Source organism: Manis javanica, chromosome 1 (assembly GCF_040802235.1).
Source record: "Manis javanica isolate MJ-LG chromosome 1, MJ_LKY, whole genome shotgun sequence".
NCBI lineage: Eukaryota > Metazoa > Chordata > Mammalia > Pholidota > Manidae > Manis > Manis javanica.
Genome location: NC_133156.1, coordinates 220236917 through 220259317, shown reverse-complemented (window position 1 = coordinate 220259317; position 22401 = coordinate 220236917). Strand labels below are relative to the sequence as shown.

The 22401-nt window shown below is 36.5% G+C and overlaps 2 protein-coding genes across 6 annotated transcripts in view; both read left to right on the top strand.

Annotated features, from left to right (window-relative positions):
• Nucleotides 1–12320, top strand: part of PPP1CB (protein phosphatase 1 catalytic subunit beta) — a 48001-nt gene extending 35681 nt beyond the window's left edge. For all 4 annotated transcript variants that reach the window (XM_017676598.3, XM_037009414.2, XM_037009415.2 and 1 more), the window contains 3 exons: nt 5313–5464; nt 8443–8577; nt 10527–12320. In XM_017676598.3, the coding sequence (XP_017532087.1) occupies nt 5313–5464; nt 8443–8577; nt 10527–10631 (392 nt within the window). In that variant the 3' untranslated portion in view covers nt 10632–12320. The remainder of the gene's footprint in view (nt 1–5312; nt 5465–8442; nt 8578–10526) is intronic.
• Nucleotides 12321–20193: 7873 nt separating this feature from the next.
• Nucleotides 20194–22401, top strand: part of SPDYA (speedy/RINGO cell cycle regulator family member A) — a 38039-nt gene continuing 35831 nt past the window's right edge. The window contains exon 1 of one of the 2 annotated variants that reach the window (XM_073214886.1): nt 20194–20313. The gene's annotated coding sequence lies outside the window, so the exon portion shown is untranslated. Of the gene's footprint in view, nt 20367–22401 lie in introns of both variants that reach the window. The other variant, XM_073214887.1, reaches the window with a different exon arrangement.

Sequence of the window (22401 nt, the reverse complement as noted above, 5' to 3'; positions counted from 1 at the left end):
ACTCCACTTCTAATTCTGGTTCTCTTGTTGTTTCCACGATATCTGCTATTACTTCCTCCACTAAACTCTTGAGCCACTCAAAGTCATCTGTGACGGTTGGAATCATTTTCTTCCAAACACCAGTTAATGTTGATATTTTGTCCTCATCCCATAAATCATAAATGTTCTTAATGGCATCTAGAATGGTGAATCCTTTCCAGAAGATTTTCAGTTTACTTTGTCTGCATCCATCAGAGGAATCACTATGCCTTATGAAATGTAATACTTGAATAATAAGACTTGAAAGTCAAAGTGATGAGTAGATCCATGGGCTACAGAATGGATGTGGCAGCAGGCATGAAGAAAAACAATAATCTCATTGTACATGTCCATCAGCACTTGGTTGACTGGGTACATTATCAATGAGCATTTAGTATTTTGAAAAGATTCTTTTTTCTGAGTAGTAGGTCTCAATAGTAGGCTTAAAATACTCAATAAATCATGCTGTAAACAGATGTGCTGTCATCCAGGCTTTGTTTTCCATTTATAGAGCATAGGCAGAGTAGTAGATTCAGCATAATTCATAAGGGTCCTAGGATTTTCAGAATGGTATATGAGCATTGGCTTCATCTTAAAGTGACCAACTGCATTAGCTCCTAAGAAAGACAGCCTGTCCTTTGAAGCTTTGAAGCCAGGAACTGACTTCTCTGTAGCTATGAAAGTCCTACATGGCATCTTGTTTCAGTAGAAGGCTGTTTTGTCTACATTAAAAATCTACTGTTTAGTGTAGCCACCTTCATGAATTATCTTAGCCAGATTTTCTGGATAATTTTTTGCAGTTTCTACACCAGCACTTGCTGCTTCACCTAACATTTTTATGTTAGAGATGGCATCTTTCCTTAAACCCCATGAACTACCTACCCTCTGCTAGATTCCATCTTTTCTTTAGCAGTCCTCACCTCTTTTAGCCTTCATAGAATTGAAAAGAGTTAGGGCCTTGCTGTGAATTAGGTTTTGGATTAAGGGAATATTGTGGCTGGTTTGTAACCAGACCACTCAAACTTTATTCTTATCATCAATAAGGCTGTTTCACTTTCCTCTCAATCATCTGTTCACTGGAACAACACTTAATTTCCTTTAAGAACTTTTCCTTTGCATTCACAGCTTGGCTGACTGCTTGGCACAAGAGGCCTAGCTTTCAGCCTTTCTTCAGCTTTCAGCATGCCTTTCTCACTAAGAGTCTTTTCTAGCTTTTGATTTTAAGTGAGAGATGTGCAACTCTTCTTTTACTTGAACAGAGGCCACTATAGGGTTATTAATTGGCCTGATTTCAGTATTGCTGTGTCTTGGGGAATAGGGAGACCCAAGGAGAGCCTTCTTGGGTAAATAGCCAAGACTATTGGGGGATTAGTGCTCATAGGGTAATAGCCTGTCCATGGAGCAGTCAGAACACACAACATTTTCTAGTTAAATTTGCCATCTTATATAGACACCTTTTATGACACCCCAAAATAACTTGTAATATGATTATATATTTGTCAGTATCTGTAATTAGTATTGTGTTAAAACATCAGAGATCACAGATAACCATACAAAATATAATAGTAATGAAAAACTTGGAAATATTTCTAGAAGTACCAAAACATGACACAGAGACATGAAGTAAGCAAATGCTATTACTGGAAAAATATTGCTAATAGACTTGCTAAACACAGTTGCCATAAACCTTCAATTTGTTAAAAACAGTATCTGAAGCACAATAAAAAGATATGCCTGTACTAATCATGGCATTCATATCATAAAATGCCACGAAGACCTATGAATTGAATGAAGTTACGTTCTGTTTTCTTAGTTCAACTTTTGCTTAAAATACGAATGTCTTTGTGTCATTTTCTGATACCACTTTTGATACCAAATGTTTTTGCACACTACAACTAATTCTCCAGCACCTAGTGGGTGTCCAGCAACTCAGTTCAATTGTGACACTAACTCCCAGAGTTAGCCAAGATCTCACAGGTTAAGGGCTCTATTCCACAAGACTGCCCCCAGTTAGGTTTCCAGCATTAAGTGGGGTTCCTCAGACACCCACAGTATTACCTGGCCAACTACAAATTCACGGATTCCTCACAACTACCTCTTCAGATGCTTTACTTAACATTCACCAGTTTATTACAAAGATTAAAATTCAGGAGCAGCCAAATGGAAGAGGTGCATAGGACAAGCAATAGGGAGAGGGATGTTGGTTGGTGAACAGCTTCCACACCCTTTGGCATCAAATGTGTTCACCAGCCAGAAGTTCCCAAATTTGGTTGTTCAAGAGTTTGCATAGAATTCCGTTTTCAGCCCCCAGAGGTTAAGGAGGACAGGGTGGGAGGGCTGACAGTTCTAACCCTCTAATTACATGTTTGATCTGTTGACTTAGGCCCCATCCTAAAGCTATGTAGGGGCCCCTGGGTCACCTCCTTAGCATAATGATGGAAAGGGGCTCCTTAGGAATGACTAAAGACACTCCTATCACTTAGGAAATTCCAAGGATTGTAACTCTGTGCCAGGAATGTGAACAAAACCCAAATATATTTTTAGTTTTATCACACTATTAAAAACATTTACATAAGCAAAACTGCTCTCCTTCAGTTCCTACCAGACTACTTTGTTTAAACAAACTTACATTATTGGATTAATTGTCCCATTGTTATTGTTGTAATTAGACCCACCCTTTGAGTGTTCATCAGTTTTCAACAAGCTTACTATCTTGAAAATGAGGATAGTCTAGAGTGTCATAGTGTCTAGAAACCCTGTCATATATTATAAACATATATGATAAGGACAAAGTCTTTTAGCTTACTGATTAATAAGAGTATTGTTTATTGGTGATTTTGTAATGGGAAATTGATAATTCATCAAGCAGGGTTTAGCTAGATGGTTGCAAAGTTCATTTCCCACTCTTAAGATCCAAGATTCTTTGAAAGATGGGCATTAAAAAATATTCACAGTCCAGAGCCTGAGTAAGACATAGTTAAACCTGTAAATTGGGCTGTTAAGAGCATACATTTGATTGCTTGTTTTCAAGTGTGATGGATTGTTTTGCTCATAGTGAAAGCCTGATAATATCACTCAGAATGCGATTCATGACTAAACATCAACCATTTCAGTTACATAGATCCTTCTGCTGTAAGCCTCTGACATGCTGTGTATTGTAAGAAGTTGCCTCATAATTTACTGTGTAACATGGCTCATTTTAATTATGAAAGGAAAATTAATGCATTTTACCAGATTTTTACTGTAATTATGTAAAAAACTCAACAGAAACCAGTATTTAAATAATAGGGCATTTAAAATGCTAATTTCTAAATAAGGTACAGTATTAATACATATTTCAAGTCATTACATATTTAGAGATTCTGTTAATGGTGTAGTTCAGACAAATGAATTTCAAGGGTGACATTAGGTTTCTCTTTTCAGCATATTCTAATGGGACATTTCTGAGATGCTAAAAAGGTCATTTTAAGCTTTGATATTTTCTGTAATCTTTAGAAATTTAATACATAAATTAACACATTTTTTTTTAAAGAAACAGCCTAATGATTGTGATAATTGTTCATTAGGAATTGAATTATAAAACGTTGAACCGTAACTGAGATTCTTACCTTGATTCCATTAAAGTTGAAAAATGTCAGGGTGCTATTGCTGTCATTATTTGATTTTATATGCATCCAGACTTTCATATTTCCCAAATAATTCTAAAGGCAACCAATACATTCTAGTTCTACTGTTACAGTAAAATTATAGACTATTGGTCTTCGACTCTATGCTTCATCCCTGAAAACAAACTGGAAAGTATGAGCATTATGGAACACTAGGTATATGCGTGTATTTTTTTAAAAGAATTAGCATGTGATTCTTTAGAAATCAGGAAAAGCTTATAAATTGAGACTAACTATCCCAATAGATTTTGTATGCTGGTGGATTTCTTAAAACATCATAGCAGCAGCTTAGGAAATGATATAAATTAAGAGTACATTGCCACTAGTTCTGCAAGGTGTTTTAGATAATTACTTAGCAAGGCAAGTTGTACTATGACTCACAATGAAGTTCTCTCCTTTTTTTGATAAGCCATATTACGAAGTTGATGGATTCTCAAAAAAATCTTAAAACTGACTCATTCTGAAAAATCTTTCATTAGCATTGATCTCTCCTCCCTTAGCATCATAGTTCTTAAGCAAAGCAGTATCACCATCTCAACATCCACTCCCCCTTAATCTCGCTACAATTTGACTTTTATCCACTCTCTTTCCCTCAACCATCAAGAAATTGCTTTCATTAAGGTCTGATGACCTAATTGTAAGTGACAAATTTTTTGGTTTTTATCCTACTTCTCTTGTTGCATTCAAATCTTAACCATTTCCTATTTCTTGGTAATTCTTAACCATTACAGGAGAAGTCAACTGTTGTAATCTCTTCCTTTTGTTTCAACCATTCCTTCTCAATATTTTTGTTTATTCCCCTTTTCTTGCCTGCTTATTAAATGTTTGATTCGTGAGACTTTAAGGTCTTCTCACTTTACATTCCCAAGGTGCCCTGAATCCCTCCTAAGATTTACACTATTACTATGATGAAAATACCCAAATAAATATTTTTACTTCTGACCTCTTAAGGCCAAAATACAATAAAGCCAAGGATCTGATCTGATTTTGTTCCTCCGTACTTTATTTAAATCTTCCAAGCCTTTGTAGGGAATACTTTCTTCCCTTAACTTGACTTACAGATCGAATGCAATTCCAGTGAAATCTTAGTTGGGTCCATGGAATTAGACAAACTGATACAGAGCTTTTATGTAGAAGAACAAAGGATTGAAAGGAATCAAGACAATCCTGAAGAAAAATATTAAATGAGGATACTACCCCTATGAAAAATAAAGATTTATGTAAAAGTGTAGTGTGTTACTGGTTTAGGGATTTAGGGATAAATACAAATAAATTACCTGAATAGACTACAGTTCTGTAAGGAAAGGATGAACTATTCAGGAAATGGCTACTGGGTCAATTGATAACCTAAATAAACTGAACAGCCTTTTCTATATATCAAGTGCTTAGAATATGCCATACACATATTTCCTATATGGTAATGTTTGGAAAGTACTGCCTTAAGAAGCCAGGGAAGATTATATTTGTGTGGTTGCTTTAACAAAGTGGCTGAGTTCACTAGGCTGGGATTTTATAGGGGGCAAGTGGTTCTTCCTATCGATTAAAGAGTAAGAGGGCAGAAGAAGAAATGTGATTTATACTTTATTTTACAAATATTTCATTTTTTCATTGCTATGTTTTTCTTTAAAGGTTTGCTTTGTGATTTGCTGTGGTCTGACCCAGATAAGGATGTGCAAGGCTGGGGAGAAAATGATCGTGGTGTTTCCTTCACTTTTGGAGCTGATGTAGTCAGTAAATTTCTGAATCGTCACGATTTAGACTTGATTTGTCGAGCTCATCAGGTATAAAATATAAAACTTTGATACTTTAATATTTATTAACTTCACAAAAGTCCACTCCTTTTATTTTGAGGAAACAGATCCCAGAAAGCTACTTACACAAGAAAAGCAGTAAGAGAGGTGAAGACTATACGCTGATCTCGAAATTAACAATCTAAAGATTTGTTAACCCTTCCTCACTAACAGGAAATGTTTCAAATGAATATATTTTTGTAGTGTACTACAATACTAAAAGATTTTTCAGTGCTTATCAAGCATATTTCAAATGAATATATTTTTGCAGTGTACTGCAATACTAAAAGATTTTTCAGTGCTTATAACAAATATTATTTAAATAATATTTGTGTGTTATAGATAACAAATGAATTGCATGGATCCTGATAAAAAACTATACAGGTTTTTGAGACAGTTGGAGAAATTTTTATTATAGACTGGGTATTACATATTAAGGAGTCATTGCTAATGGTTTTAGCTAGGATGATACTGTTACATCAGAAAGATGACCATATTTTTCAGAAATGTATACTCCAATATGTAGATAAGATGACATGTCTGGGCTTTGCTTTAAAATAGAGGAAAAAGGAATAAATGAAATAAATGCAGCAAAATCCTGGTAAATATAAGTCAGGGTGGTGAGTGTGAGTTAATTGAACTCTATTCTCTACTTTTGTGTCTATTTGAATTTTCATTATAAAAACATACACAATTTAGGTTTGTCTTCCTCCACCACTAGATTGTATACTCTTTAAAAAGGGAATTGGGACTTGTTAACCTTTGAATATCCATTGCCTTGTAAATTTACTCAACATAGCATGCATTTAGTGTTTGTTAAATAAATGAATTAACAAAAGCTTATTTTAACAGTTAAGAGTCCTCGTGTTCTCTAAAATGTAACTGGTATGAAATACATTGAATGAAAGGCATTTTTTAAGATCTTTTGAAAGTACTAAGTATTCAAAGTTTTAAATAAAGATTCCTTGTTACTTCTTTGTTAAAAGCAAAATTTATTAAGTATATGCCATTCCACAATACTTGCCTTTCTAATCAGTTAAACATTGTTTATGTTAGATAATTAAAATAAACCTTCCACTAGATGACAGGATAGAGTTGCTAAATTTCCTAATAAAATACCCACTGATGATTTTTTTCAGCTATAGATTTCCATTCACAAATACTTTCAAAAATAGATGGTGGTTTTCACAATGAGATACCACCTCACACCAGTTAGGATGGCCCACATCCAAAAGACAAGGAACAACAAATGCTGGTGAGGATGGGGAGAAAGGGAACCCTCCTACACTGCTGGTGGGAATGTAAATTAGTTCAACCATTGTGGAAAGCCATATGGAGGTTCCTCAAAACACTAAAAATAGAAATACCAGTTGACCCGGGAATTCCACTCCTAGGGATTTACCCAAAGAAACAAGATTCCCAGATTCAAAAAGACATGTGCACCCCTATGTTTGTTTATTGAAGCACAATTTTCAGTAGCCAAGATATGGAAGCAACCTACATGTCCATTAGATAAAGAAGATGTGGTACATTTACACAATGGAATATTACTCAGCCATATGAAGAAAACAAATCCTACCATTTGCAACAACATGGATGGAGCTAGAGGGTATTATGCTCAGTGAAATAAGCCAGGCGGAGGAAGACAAGTACCAAATGATTTCCCTCATTTGTGGAGTATAACAACAAAGCAAAACTAAAGGAACAACACAGCAGCAGACTCCAAGAAGGGACTAGTGATTACCAAAGGGAAGAGGATGGGGAGGATGGGGAGGGAGAGAGGGAGAAGGGGATCAAGGGTCATTATAATTAGCACTCACAATATAGGTAGGGGAGGCAGTATAGCATGGAGTAGACAAGTGCTGACTTTACAGCGTATTACTATGCTGATGGACAGTGACTGCAATGGGGTGCTGGGAAGGACTTGATAATACTAGTGAATGTAGTAACCACAATGTTGCTCATGTGAAACCATCATAAAATTGTATATCAACGATACATTATTTAAAAAATGGATGGTGATTTTAAAGTCAAAGTACTGAACTACCTTAGTTTGCACAATCTTATTCCAAATACTCCAGAATCCTATTATGCTTATTTTCAAATATGTTATCTCTGAAATTAAGGGACTTACGATGGGAAAAACTAAGAACTGAAAGTACATAATGCCAAACACTATCCTGAGCTAGCATAAAGTGGCCAGTGACTTAACAGAAAAGGTTAATCTCTAAATTCTGCCTTAAGGTAGTTATAATAGGAGCATGAACCTAATACTAAGATAGGAATTAAAAAATTAAAGAAATTGATTTGGGAGGTGCTTTCATACATTATCAAGTATTGTAGAATAATTTTGCTTTACCTAAAAGACTGAAAAATATTCTTGCCTACTGTAAATAAATATAAAATTTACATGTTTCTCAGGTTTGGAGAGCTAAGAAATAACAAATTGTTTCAATCAGGAATTGACAACAGATTCTAGAAATGTTGAATCATTAAGGAAAAGAATCATACAAATTATATTTTTAGGCAGCTAATTTTTCAGAGCTTGATCTGTATAAATTAAACTCAATTTAGTAAAGCTTTCAATATTGTAGCTACATTATACTAATACAAAGTGGAGCAAGAAAAACATTCTTGGCATAAGCTATCCTTCACTGGTTATTATTCATTGAATTAAGGATTCTGTAGTTGGATTATAATGTCATCATCTAAGAACTACTACTACCTGTCTCAGCTTCCTGTAGACACTATAACTGCATATGGAGAACCTTGGAAATGGTATGATATTTTAAACTTTTTAGCTATCATAAATTATTTAAGTTAAATGTGTGCATTATAGAAAAGGCACACCAGTTTTAATGTTCTAAGGCAAATTTAAAAATAAAAATCAAGTTTTTGTGTTTTCATTTTTTTTGTCACATTAATCTCAGTTAAGAATTATCTATAAAGTGTTTTTTTTCTTTTGACAGGTAGTGGAAGATGGATATGAATTTTTTGCTAAACGACAATTGGTAACCCTATTTTCAGCTCCAAATTACTGTGGTGAATTTGATAATGCTGGTGGAATGATGAGTGTGGATGAAACTTTGATGTGTTCATTTCAGGTATGATGTAAATATATAACTAGAACTATCTAAAGCCATTGTTAACAAGGATTTTTCTTTTAGATTTGCATTCTTGAACAGGTATAAAAATTGGTTTATTCAGAAATGATTATCACTCATGGATTTGACGTTTCTATTTTCATTCACAAATATTTCAGCCTTTTTGGTATTATCAAATACTAGACTTTTAGGGAACTTAAGTTATATTGTTCATTGTTGATACATGTGTTTAAATTGTTAAATTCCTGTATGACTCCTTAGATAGTGGCTTACCTGGCCTACCTACTAAAAGTATGTGATCTTTTGCAAGATGAAAGATGTTGAGAATGAATTATAAAGATGAAAATAAGGTAGAATACTTAAGAAAAAACTTCCCAAGCAATCTTAAAGTACCAATTTATAAATTGAGAAACATTTACATTTTAAAAAGACCGACTCTAGGTTTAGTGTGCTATTTAAAAAATTAACAGCAATTTCAGTCATTTGTTTTTGCAAAAGTTATTTTACATCTCTAACATTCACACTCTATATATAGTTCTCTTTTTAAATGTAGAAGAGCTTTCCTATTCCTTTTTCCCTTTTGTATTACACTGTTTCTATCGACTAGTATAATTAAATGGTAAATCTTTGACTTCTCATTTACAATTCTAGGATAGTAACCCAGGCCTTATCCTCAACAGTTGCCATAGTGGAGTTAGATGAATATTTCTTTTCACTGAGGCACTGTGATGCTCTGAATAGTTCTAAGGAATGCTTCATAAGTCTTTTCTACACATTTTTTGTGTAATTATTTTCTACCTATACTGTAGGCTAAGCTCTATTTACACCCACCAAAATAAATACAATAAAAGTCAGACAAGTATTGGCAAGTCAGACATTAACAAGTAGGGGTAAGGATGTGGTGAAGTTGGAATCTTCATACACTGTTGGTGGGAATATATGTTGATGGTGGAATGTGAAATGGTGCAGCCACTTTGGAAAAGAGTTTGGCAGTACCTCAAAAAGTTAAACATAGAGTTTTTATATCACCCAGCAGTTCCCTCCTAAGTATATCCAAAAGAATTGAAAACAGGTACTCACATACATGTGTGTGCATATTCTAGGATCATTATTTGTAATAGCTAAAAGGTGGAAACAATGCAGATGTCCAACTAGAGTGATGAATAAACAAAATGTGGAATATCCATAAAATGGCATATTGTTTGGCAATTTAAAGTAAGGAAGTACTGATCCATGCTACAACATGAATGAACCTCAAAAACATTATTTCAGTAAGAGAAGCCAGTTACAAAAGACCATATATTTATGGTTTCATTTATCTTGAAAGAGCTTTAGGATAGTAGAGAGTAGAAATGATAAGTGACTGCCTGTGGGAACGAGGTTTCTTTTTGGGATGACAGAATTTTTTAATTAGGTTATAGCAGTGGTTGTACAACTCATAAATATACTAAAAATCACCCACTTTCAATATTTTAAATAGGTGAACTTTCTGAAATGTAAAATATGAAAATCTCTTATTTCCTGAAAGACATAAAAAATTAAGTTCTGTCATGTGGCTAATTACCCTTTAAGTAAATAGTGACAACATTATGATGAGAACCTAAAGTTTTCTGACTCACAAACTAGTGTTCCTTCCTCATGGTGAAGAAGCTAATTTGAAAAAAATTTTACTTAAATTTTAAGACTGGGTAGTTGACAAGATTTCTGTACTTGAGCTTTTATAACTAAATTATCAGTGGAATGGCAAAATAAGAGCAATATTGAGATATTTAGACACTTGCATACTCTTTAAATATGAGAAATATTTGTGGAACTTTGCTGTTTTTTCCTACATTTTTATTGCACTTTTACCATTTATGTCATTTATTGAAAAACTCCCTATTATAATAACTTTCTTAAACTTACTGCATTTGAAAGAATAATATTGTTAATAAATTGTTTACTTTAAGATACTGAAACCATCTGAAAAGAAAGCTAAGTACCAGTATGGTGGACTGAATTCAGGACGTCCTGTCACTCCACCTCGAACAGCTAATCCACCGAAGAAAAGGTGAAGAAAGGAACTCTGTAAAAGAAACCATCAGATTTGTTAAGGACATGCTTCATGATATATAAGTGTGCACTGTAAAACCATCCAACCATTTGACACCCTTTATGATGTCATTCCTTTAACTTAAGGAGACGGGGTAAAGGATCTTAAATTTTTTTCTAATAGAAATATGTGCTACACTGTATTGTAATAAGTATACTCTGTTAAATACTCAAAAAGTTAAATCCAAATTTAAAATTACCCATTAAAGTTACATCTTCACACATCACAGTTTTTAAAGTTGAAAAGCATCCCAGTTAAATTAGATGTGATAGTTAAACCAGATGAAAGCATGATGATCCATCTGTGTAATGTGGTTTTAGTGTTGCTTGATTCTTTAATTATTTGGGGCTTGTTTTATTTGTTTGTTTTTGCTAGGATAATGGCAAACATTTTTAAGTTTTTTCCCCAAACATTTTTTTAAAGTGAAATGTGGGAAGAGCTTTAAAGACATCACCAACTTATTTTCCCTTGCTTATTTATACATATGTACCTGTTTGATCTTAATAAGAAAACTTAAGCCTCATTACAGTAAAAAGGAATTTTAGAAATTCATTAATTTTTAAAATACGCTAACTATCCAATCCAGTAATTTAATCAAACAGTTTGGGCAGACTTTACAGCTGATAGTGAATATTTTGCATTATACAGAAATTGCCACTGTTTTGGATTTGTGCACTCTAATTTTTAACTTATTGATGCTCTATTGTGCAGTAGCATTTCATTTAACTTTAAGATAAGGCTCATATAGTATTACCCAACTAGTTGGTAATGTGATTATGTGGTACCTTGGCTTTAGGTTTTAATTCGCACGTTTTGGCATGCTTAACTTTCTGATAACACCCTCACCTGCATTGGTTTTGTTTTTTGGGTTTTTTGTTCTTGTATTTTGTTTTTAGGTCCACAGAACATGAGAATCCATTTTTGACAAGCCTTGGAAAGCTGACACTATTTCTTTTTTCCTCACTGTGTACGAAGGATGTATTTAAATGAATGCTGGTCAGTGGGACGTTTTGTCAACTATGGTTATTGGGTGCTTACCTGTCTATTGCCATGTGAATGTTGTATACGACTGTAAGGCTTATGTCACAAAAGATTTTTATTCTGATTTTTCATGATCAAAGTTCATATGATATTGTATAGACATGCTTTGTAGTGAACTATAGTAGCAATAATTTCTGTACACGATCAAGGGTTTATTGCAGCATTTCTTTTCCTGTCTTTTTTTAAAGAGTTAATATTAATAAATGACAAGGAGTAGAAAGTCAAGATAAGGATTTTAGAAGGAGAACTTACAGCACAGATACGTGATTCTTTGGATGTGACATTTTTGGATGTGATTCTAAAAGCTTTTATTGAGTATTGTCAAATTTGTAAGCTTCATAGAGATGGACATCATATTTATAATGCCCTTCTGTATGTGCTACCATAGATGTGAAATTCTTGACCTTACTATCGTCTTTGAAAATGTTAAATTGAGAATTCTGTTAACTTACATTTTCTGAATTGGCATATTGTATTCCTGCAAGAGATTTGATTTTTCAGCACAGTGCAGAGTTCTTTGCATATGTCTTTTTTTCTAATTCCATTTTGTTTTAAAGCACATTTTAAATGTAGTTTTCTCATTTAGTAAAAGTTGTCTAATTGATAAGAAGCCTGACTGGTTATTTTCTCTTTTTTTTCCTTTACAATGAGAAATTTAAATACACATCTTACACAAATACATTTCAGTGTCTTTGAACATACATTTAAGTCTTTTCTGCAGCTGTTTATACTGCATATGATACGTTAGGTCAAACAGGCTTTTATGTAATGTGATTTTAATATCATCCTAATTGGAGTGTAAGTTGAGCGATTTCTAAGAATTTTGGATGTACTCTTAGTTAACAGTAAAACGGGTCTAGAAAATGAGGCTTTCACAGAAGACAGGGCAGTCTTTTTAATCTGAATGTTAGATAGAACACATTAATTTGGATCCTACTTACTGGATTTTTGTAATGATTCATCTAGGTCAACACTGAATATGAAAAAACTCACTAATTAAGGAAATTAATATTGGTCACTAAATGTAAAGAATAAAATCATGTTTAAAAAATTACTTTCTTAAAAACCCCTTAACAAAGCTTGTTAATATAATGTGTTCATGACAAATAATATTTACTTGGTAACACTGCTACTGGATATAAATAAAACTTATTTTTTAAGAGATAACTATCCTATAATTCTAGTGTCGCTAATCCATATTGGCCTTCCATGTCACTAATTTGTATCATTCTTCCCTTCTGATTTTTAATGATTTTCCGTACTCAAATTTATCTTGAACCCAAATATCATGACATTTAAAATTATTAAACACACTAGATAACTAGTAAAATGCAATGTATCACATGGATATTAGGTTAAATTTCTGTTAGCTTGAAAGAATTGACTTCAATGGCTCTCCCACCCCCTACCCTGCATTTTGAAACTTTAATATTCATTGTTTTAATTTTGCCTGGGGACATTTTAATCAGTCAGCAAGATTGGCTTGTGCAAATGTTGAGTCAAAATGCTAGCAAGAATTTTAAAGCTTAAAAGGTGGCTAATTGGAAATGAGAGTTATTCAGAGGATATATGTGCCTTTCAAAAAATTCATCTACGGGAAAGCCAGAGATGTGTTCCTTATGAATATAAAAGTGCATTGTATTGAGCCAAGAATCTGAAAATGTATCCTCATTTGTAAGTTTTGGTATATTCCTCTGTCTACTTGGCAACTGTAACTTTTAAACCAAAATGACTTTTTTCCCCTCATCTTTATACTAAAAATGTGTTCTAGAGAAGAAAAGTGGTAAGGCTTACTCTGTTCTTGCTACCCTGACCTAATCCACCTCCTTCCTTTCTGCCTATGAGTCCACCCCAGAATCAAAGCTGCTCTTGAGAAGACACTCAACAGCCTTAATATACCAATGGCATTCTCTTAGAAATACTAGTCCCCTTTTTGCTAATAGATTTCAGTGTTCATAATTCCCTTGAACAGCTAAGTGGTTGTTAAAGGATTTTAAAATGACAATATCCATGCAAAATAAGCAATAGTTAAATAATATGTAAACATTCCGTTTAAGCACACACAAAGTTGTATTGTCCTTATTCTTTATATAATGTTTAACAAAAGTGAAATTTAGATGCCGTGTAATGATGCTGATCTGTTAAAATTTGACTTTACCTGTGTGTCTGAATGCCAGAATTTCTGAACAAATCCCACGGTTAGAAAATTTTGCAAGTCAAAACTTGATTCTTTCAGCCACCACATTCTATATTGGTTGACTTACATACTTGTTTAATTTCTCACTGAAATTTACTTCCTTTCTCATTCAGATTGCCAGTGTTTTATGAAATCTTTTTTAAAAGTGGCTGTAAGTTTGCTACTTTCCTCTTAGGATCTTTGCCAGCTGATGTGGTTATAAAGTCTTACCTGTAGCAGACATTGTTCTGGGTATCAGTAGGATGGAAGAGTACAAGTGTGTGTGCATGGGCATGCATGTGTGAGAACTGCCTGAGGCTGTAGATTGAGCATCTGTGTGATAACTACATGCAAAGAGGCAGAGAACCAAATTTATCCCTGGAGGCTTTCTGTCAAGCCTGGCCTGGGATCACCAAGTAAAATTTGTGTGAATTTTTGCAGCTGCTTAATCTGAGTAGTTCAGATGTACAGACCAGAATTACTCCCCAGAAAGCAATGACACCACAGCAAAACATATGAAACTATCAAATTATACCAATTCATTGGTATAAATTATACCAGTTATACGCACTAATTTATAGTCTATCATACATAAATACTGATTTTTGACAAGTCACGATAAAATACAGTTAAACAGTAAGTTGTCCAAAGGAGTCCCTTATATAACAATTTCAACTTGAGCTAACTTTGAAGTCTTAAACCTTCTTGTATATTTCTTCAAAAAAAGAGTTGAAACAAAACCAGGTTTTGAAACTACATTGGGCTATGTTCAATATATTATTCCCAAACTGTTCCCGAAAATGCTGCCACTTCCCAACAGGTTCTTAACAGATGTTTGCTTGTTATACCATTCTTGGATAAACATGAGCTTTGTGTGCCTAATGCTAAATAAGGATTCTGAGAAGGCAGATGTGATGGGGAGTCACTTGAAAAATCATATTCTGGTAGAACTCATTAAACTAAAATTTACCAAATTAAAAATTAGTAACTTACCTCAGGAAAACTTGTGGGTCCAACTCTACACATATAACTGTTGTGTGGTATATGACTTCAGTTAGGAAATTGCAGAAACAAATCCCTGTTCTGTAGCCCATATCTAGCTGGGGCCTGGTAACTCCACCAAAATTAATTTGATAGTATGAAATATCTAGGTCAAACACTTTATTACTGTACTGTTAAACCTGTTTTGAATGGGAGACTAGTCTTTTTTTTCAAGGGAGTTCTTTAAACACCAGGGGTATGCTCACTGACAGATTAACACAAATTGTGATCCATTTTTAAAGAAAATGATTCATTGTAAAGATGCATTAGTATGTTGGGCATTCCTTCAAATCGTTGTTACATTTGGCCCTAGAAGCCTTTAATTTTGACTAGAATAAGCTCATACAAGCAGACATTTTTGTCTGATTTGCTGATGCATCTGGCTCCTAGAGTGGTTCCTGGAACATGCTAGGCATGCAAATGTTAGTTCAAAGAATGGCAAGTGAGTTTCAAAAATTACTACTGCTATTTTGACACTTTGATCTTTGGAGAAGTCAGCCAAAAATAATACAGTTGCAGTTGTCATTTATCCTCATCTTTTTTTTCTTGGTCTCTTACAAGAATGCTGGAGTAATCTCAGGAGTAAATTGATCTGGGTGTATGTAGCTAAAATAAGTCATTTGTTGTAAAAAATGTATCCTTTATTTGGTTAAATATTGATGAATATGAGAAGCCAAAGTGTTGAGTTACTTGAAGGAACATTTTGCAGCTAGCACCTGACAGGCACAGTAGGGAAATTGCCTGTTACACAGAATAAAACTTTTCAAGATCTTTGTTTACTTTGTTACCCTACTTTCTTAAGTCTAGGTTCTCTGTTTTATTGACCTTAAAGTCACCTTTGTTGTGAGCCGCCTCAAACATTTTTAGAGTAGTTGTATAGCTAGTATAACATTTTGCCTTTTCAAAAGTCACTTAGTAAATATGAAAACTTAAAAGTAGGAGTCAAAAACAACAAATGTTGGCGAGGATGTGGGGAAAGGGGAACCCTGGGAATGTAAGCAAGTTCAACCATTGTGGAAAGCAGTATGGAAGTTTCTCAAAAAACTCAAAATAGAAATACCATTTGACCCAGGAATTCCACTCCGAGGAATTTACCCTAAGAATGCAGGAGCCCAGTTTGAAAAAAGACATATGCACCCCTATGTTTATTGCAGCACTTTTTACAATAGCCAAGAAATGGAAGCAACCTAAGTGCCCATCAGTAGATGAATGGGTAAAGAAGATGTGGTACATATACACAATGGAATATTATTCAGTCATAAGAAGAAAACAAATCCTACCATTTGCAACAACATGGATGGAGCTAGAGGATATGCTCAGTGAAATAAGCCAGGTGGAGAAAGACAAGTATCGAATGACTTCACTTATCTGTGGAGTATAAGAACAAAGAAAAAAACTGAAGGAACAAAACAGCAGACTCAGAACCCAATGGACTAACAGTTACCAAAGGGAAAGGGACTGGGAGGGATGGGTGGGAAGGGAGGGATAAAGGAAAAAGGGGCATTATGGTCAGCACACAGAATGTAGCAGGGTGGGGGGAAGGGGAAGGCAGTATAACACACAAGACAAGTAGTAACTCTATAGCATCTTACTACGCTGATGGACTGACTAATAGGGTATGTGGTGGGGACTTGACAATGGGGGGAGTTTAGTAACCATAATGTTGCTCATGTAATTGTATATTAATGATACCAAGATTTTAAAAAAAAGGGTCAAAACTTGAAAGTGGAGAGGCCACTGCCTCATTTTAACAAAGATTAAGTCATAGGCAGAAGCAAGTGTAGGGAAAGATCAAGAAAAAAGGTATTTTCATTAAGAAAATAGGTACAGTGGAGAAAAGTAGAGATAAATACAGTCCTTTTATCTTGCTAATTGGTTACTGTTTTCAACAGTTTATATAAAATGAACAGTCCACCAGGCTAAAGTCTTGATCCTAGTGCAAAATTCCAGGAAGGGGATTTGGCCCAACTTGAGAGCCCTTAGGACTCCAATGAGTGAGTAAGGGGAGAGATGATACTGCATGAATATAGCTGCTATCCCTGTACCCACATGGTGTGGGAGGTTTAGAACATTTCCTTGAAAAGTGTTGCTGAAAAAAAATCCAAAGGTGTCCTCTATAATCTAAAGATAATCTACTCACAAAAAGTCTGAAAACATGAAGTTCACAAGATGTAGACGAATGGGAACTCTTAAAATTGGTACAACTACGTGGAAAATTAATTTAGCATTCATAATCTCATAAAGTTGAAAATGTGCAGACTTTCAAACCCATCAAATCTCACTTGAAAGCATTTATAGGAAAAGTACATGCGTGCACCATGGGGCATATACAAGCAGAAGTAGTTTTTGAAATACTTTTTAAATAGCCATTGACCAGACCACTAACTAGTCAGAACCTGTGCAAGCAATAATTAATATAGTCTTAAAAAGAAGGGTGTAGCAGCTGGTAACCAGGTCTGTACAAGAATGCTTACAGTATTGTAGTAGCAAAAAAGGACCCAAATGACCATTGACAGGAGCATTGATACATTACAGTGTATTCATAGGACAGAATGCTATAGAGCAATGAAAATGATCCACAGTGTCATGTATTAGCTTGTCTAAATCTTATGTTATGAAGAGTAAGTCACCTCGTCAGGGAAGTAAGGAGAGGAGGAGGAGGAGCATACAGAATCTCAACAGTATTGTTTATATTCTATTTCTTGGTTGGTAGATCTATGCTTTTTGGGTGGGTAGTGGCTTCTCTAGTTTTGTATTATGCTTAGCCTATATATATGTTATATACTTCTGTACATATCAAATAGTCCACTTTTTAAAGTTATCCATTTTGTAAAGCTGTATCTACACATAATAAAAATATTTTTAATAGAAAAGATAGCTGGTTAATAAGATTACATAAGTCAGAACTTTAGAAAGTGCTCCAGGAATTGTGGCACAGAGCCCTGCACTTACTAAAGAACTCAATTGATGGGCTGATAACTTAAACTGTCTTAAAATGGGTACCAGTAAAGAAAATGTAAATGAAATAAAGAGGAACCACATTATTTGTAAGCTCAAAGAAGTGGGAGACATGCTCAGAAAAAAAAGCAGGTATGTTAGTAAGTCTGGAGTAAAGAATTCTTACAGGATAATAATGGAGAGATCCATTTAGAACACTTAATTGGGACCCCCTGGAGGCAACGCAGACAGCACGGGATGAGGAGGCTGTAGGCTATTGGTGATTATTCAGTGAGGGAATAACAAAGCATGCTTTAGAGATGTTAGATTAAATGGATAAGAAGAGGGAAAAGACTGTAGACTGTATAGTGTGGAGACTGTTCAATTAAATATTTATTGAGTTATCATCCAAGTTCCAGATCAAATGAAGGGGCAAGAAAATAATGAAAGAACACCTACTATGTGCCAGTCCCCTGCTAGTTTGCCCACCATATCAAATTTGTCCCAAAGTAGTGGTATTTTGCCACACTCACCCTTAGCTGAGGGTTAAATAACTTGCCCACGTTCATACAGTAAAGTGGAAGTGTTTGAATTCAAACCAAGTTGGTGATTTTAAAGTACATTTCTTTCCTCTACATCATGTGCCCAACATAGTAAAAACCCAAGAATGAGAACACTCATGAAGGCCTGGCTGGTAGTAACCCTTATCTTCAAGCCAAAACTTAAAAGGTAAGCTTCCTGCCCCAGTAGCTTTGTTAACATCTGTAAGTGTTCACTGACTTGTGTGTGTGAGTTTTACTAAAGTAAAAATTATTTCCTTTGTTAAGATTTTGGGATCCTAAGGAGTACCCTCTCCTAACATTATACATGCATCCCTTTCATGGCACAGCTCATTGTGCCTTATCGTTTAGTTTGGGTGTCTGTGTCTAGGAAGTTCTAGAAGGGCAGGGCTGTGATGTGTTCATTACTGTGCTACTGTCCTTGCCTCCCATTTTGTAACAGTGCTTTCCATACAATAGACATAGTTGTCAATTAAACATTCTGTGCTCAAGGCTTTAATGATCCCAGTAAACCCTAGTACCTTGGGAGGAAAAGAGGAAAAACCAGGGAAAGGGGAATGAGGCTTGCTTGAAACAGTCATTTTCCTAGGAAAATCAGTATTGAAGGTTTTCACAACCAGTTGATGCTTCTTGGTCCATTCTCCCATTTAAGGGCCATGGTGTAAATCCGGGCATTTGTAAGGAAAAATTAGTTCCCAGACTGCACAGTCTTCTTACTCGTAGGTGACTTTGCCATCAAGTGCTCTGTGTGAGAACCCAAGAAAGACAAGAACTAATATACTTATTCTTCAGGGTTGCTGACTGAGGCACTAATTGCTGGGAAGTACCACTAATAGGCAAGGTCAAATTGCTTTGTAAGTGTAATTAATAATTGTAGTAGCTCAACGATCTGGAAGCAAATATGAATATCAAAATAACTCTGGTCCATCCACTCTGGAGTATTATGCAGCCATGTAGTAAAATATTTGCCATTGTTACGCAAATGTTTAGAAAGACTAGCAATATGGAAAAAGGCCATGACATTTTAACAGAAAAAAAAACAGGTCATACATTAGAAGGGAAGTGAAGAGGAAAGAATGTCACAAAAAAAATTGTAAAACTCTAATAATCCTTTCATTTAATCCTTCTACAAACATTTATTAAGTGCCTACTACATTCCAGGCACCTGGCCAAGGGCTAAGATGAGGCAAAAAAGAAAAGGGTACTATAGAATTTACAGCTGAGGGCAGCAAGTTTAACAGAAGAGCGTAACATCCGTTCTTACAAGGAGCCACAGAATTCACACCTTTTTAAGTTTAAGTGGCCTCTTCTGCTTAGTTAACCATTTAACGCAGCGGTAGTTATCCGTGCATTACAGCTGCCGCGGCCAAGTGCCCCTCCGATCCTTTGTCCCACTGCTGACGTCTCCGTTCACGGAGTGCCCGCAGTGTGTGCAAGGCTCCGCGCTCCGAGTAAGGACCTCAAGTCCCAGCCCGCGGGGCCTCGCCATCTAGCTGAAGGGAAGACAAATGGTTCTAATGTGGTTAAGTGTCCAGGGGAAAGGGGTTAAATTAGGCGGCGAGAAAAGATCGGGAGGGTCGGGACGTTGTGCCAGGGCCTTACCTGGAGGTAAGCAAGGTACAGCAGTAGGTCGGCTGCCGGCGGAGGCTCCGCGTGTGAGCGGGAGGGAGCCGGCTCCGTGGGGCGGCGCGCACAGGCTCAGGCCGGCCCCGCCCCCGTGCGGCTTCTGCGCGCTGATTGGCCCGCTCGGCCACATTCGGTTGGGGGCAGGTGTCCGAGCTGGTCCTGCTGCGGTGGAGCGACCGCAGAGCAGCCGTCTCGGACCCGGAGCGTCTGAGGGAGGCCGACCGCCCGCTCGGCCTCCTCTCACCAGCCCCAGGTTTCCTCAGGTACCTCGCGCTGGCTCCCGGGCGCTGACCTCGCCGGCGACTTTCCAGCTAAGGTTGTGCCCGCTCCGTCCTTGCTGTCTCGCAGCCAACCCCACCGCCCCCCGTGTGTGAGGATGTGGCGGCGTCTCGGCCGCTGCCCCACGCACTTCGGCGCGAGTCCCCTCAGGCGCCCCTCGGGCCTGGGCTCGGAGAAGGGGCGGCCCGGGGGCGTCGAGGTCGGGCCCCGCGGGGCCGCCTGGGGCTGTGGGGCCGCGGCAGGCCGGCGAAGCGCGGGTGGAGGTCGTCTCGAAAGGGAGGCCGGGGGCACCCTTCCCTGGTGACGTTTGTGGGGAGTTCCGCCGTCTCTTGGCTCTCGCGGCCTGCAGGTGTGCTGACCACTGGGCTGGGGACGGGAAGGGACCACGGAGACGAGATCGCCAGGCGCGGCCCGTGCCCTCCGCTCAGGGGGCCCCGCGAAGCTGCCATTCCGGCGGGGGGCGCATGGCCACCGGCCTGGGAGAAGGGCCCTGAGGAAACGGCCCCTTCCTGCCTCCCCGCCGCCGCCCTCCTTCGTTCTTTAGCGGGAGGTGGTATTTTGAATGAAGTCCTGCCTTTTACTTCTTGTGTCCCGTTAAACACATCATTCCTTCCAAGAATGTCTGCACCAGAATCCTGAGATGAGCTGCTGTATCTCAGCGCTATGCTCTTAGCCCATTTCTCAAAAATTTCAAGTGTTCTTTTCTTGCATTTTCAGTACGACTGGAGGCCAACTAGGTACAATTAAAAAATTTTTGGAGTAATTTAACATTTAAAGACTGATAAGCCCCAAGCTCTGTTAAAATTGAGGTCCTATTTACAAACTTTACTCTTTAATGTAAGCACATTTAAAAATACCAGTGATCTCTGTTACCAGTAAAATTCTAACATTTAAATCGTATGTACGAGTTGAGGTGAAATTTGGCTATCTCCTATTCCAACTCTCCTTGAAAGACACCCTTCCTGTAAATAAGATACAACAGTAACACTGCTGTATATTGAGTTTTTGCTAAGCATTTAGCACTGTGCGGGGTATTGCCCACGTACCATTGCTCCTTGAAGTACTCAGGCTAACCCGTTTGGGAAATCCGTGTATAACTTTTGATTCTCCCAAAATTTAAAAGTCTACTATTGAATTACAGATAACAAACAGTGATCAACACATATTTTGTATGTTTTGTGTTCACTACTGTAGTCTTACAACAAAGTAAGCTGGAGAAAAGATGTTTTTTTCAAGTTGTAACAAGTCTCCAAAATTTTTTCCAGTATATTTATTGAAAAAACGTTCACATATAAGTGGACCTGTGCAGTTCAAACCCATGTGGAAGGGTCAGCTAGTTGTTTTCCTCATTAACCCTACAAAATGCATATTATTAACAATGCCTAATAGGTAATCTGTATTGAATACTTACTGTACCCAGTTCTTTAAATTTAAAAAAAAAGACTTTTTTTTTATTATTTCGTTATCATAAGTCAGGACACAGAGGCTCCAAAAGTTAAATAAGCCTCAGGTCACATAGCTAGTGTGAGTCTGAATCAGGTCTTAATCCAGGTCTGTTCTCCAGTGTTTTAAATTCTACTCTCAACCATCCTTTCTGCCATCAGGAACATGTAAGAATCCTGCCTTTATAAAAAACAAAATCCTCATTTGACTATTGTCCCTTCCAGTTGCTGAATTTTCATTTTCTTCATTTCTTAATCATTGCCACATTAAAAAAAAGGGGGGGGGGCGTTCACACCTCCTGCCTATCATTTCCAGCACATCACTCCTTTAATGCTATTGAGTCTAGTTCCCATTTATTCCCACCACTTCACTGAAGTGTATTGCTTTATTCACCAGTCAGGTTCGATTTCTAATCAGCTTTGAACTTCTTACTGAAATAGCTGTGCCATGCCATGTAATTTTTTTTTAATTTTGGTATCATTAATCTACTATTATATGAACATTATGATTACTATGTGCCATGTAATTTCACAAACACTGTAGCACCTAGCACATGCCTGGGGTTAAAAGTGTTCTGTAGACATTAGATGATTCAGTTAGAAACAAGTATTTAAAATACCCAAATGCTG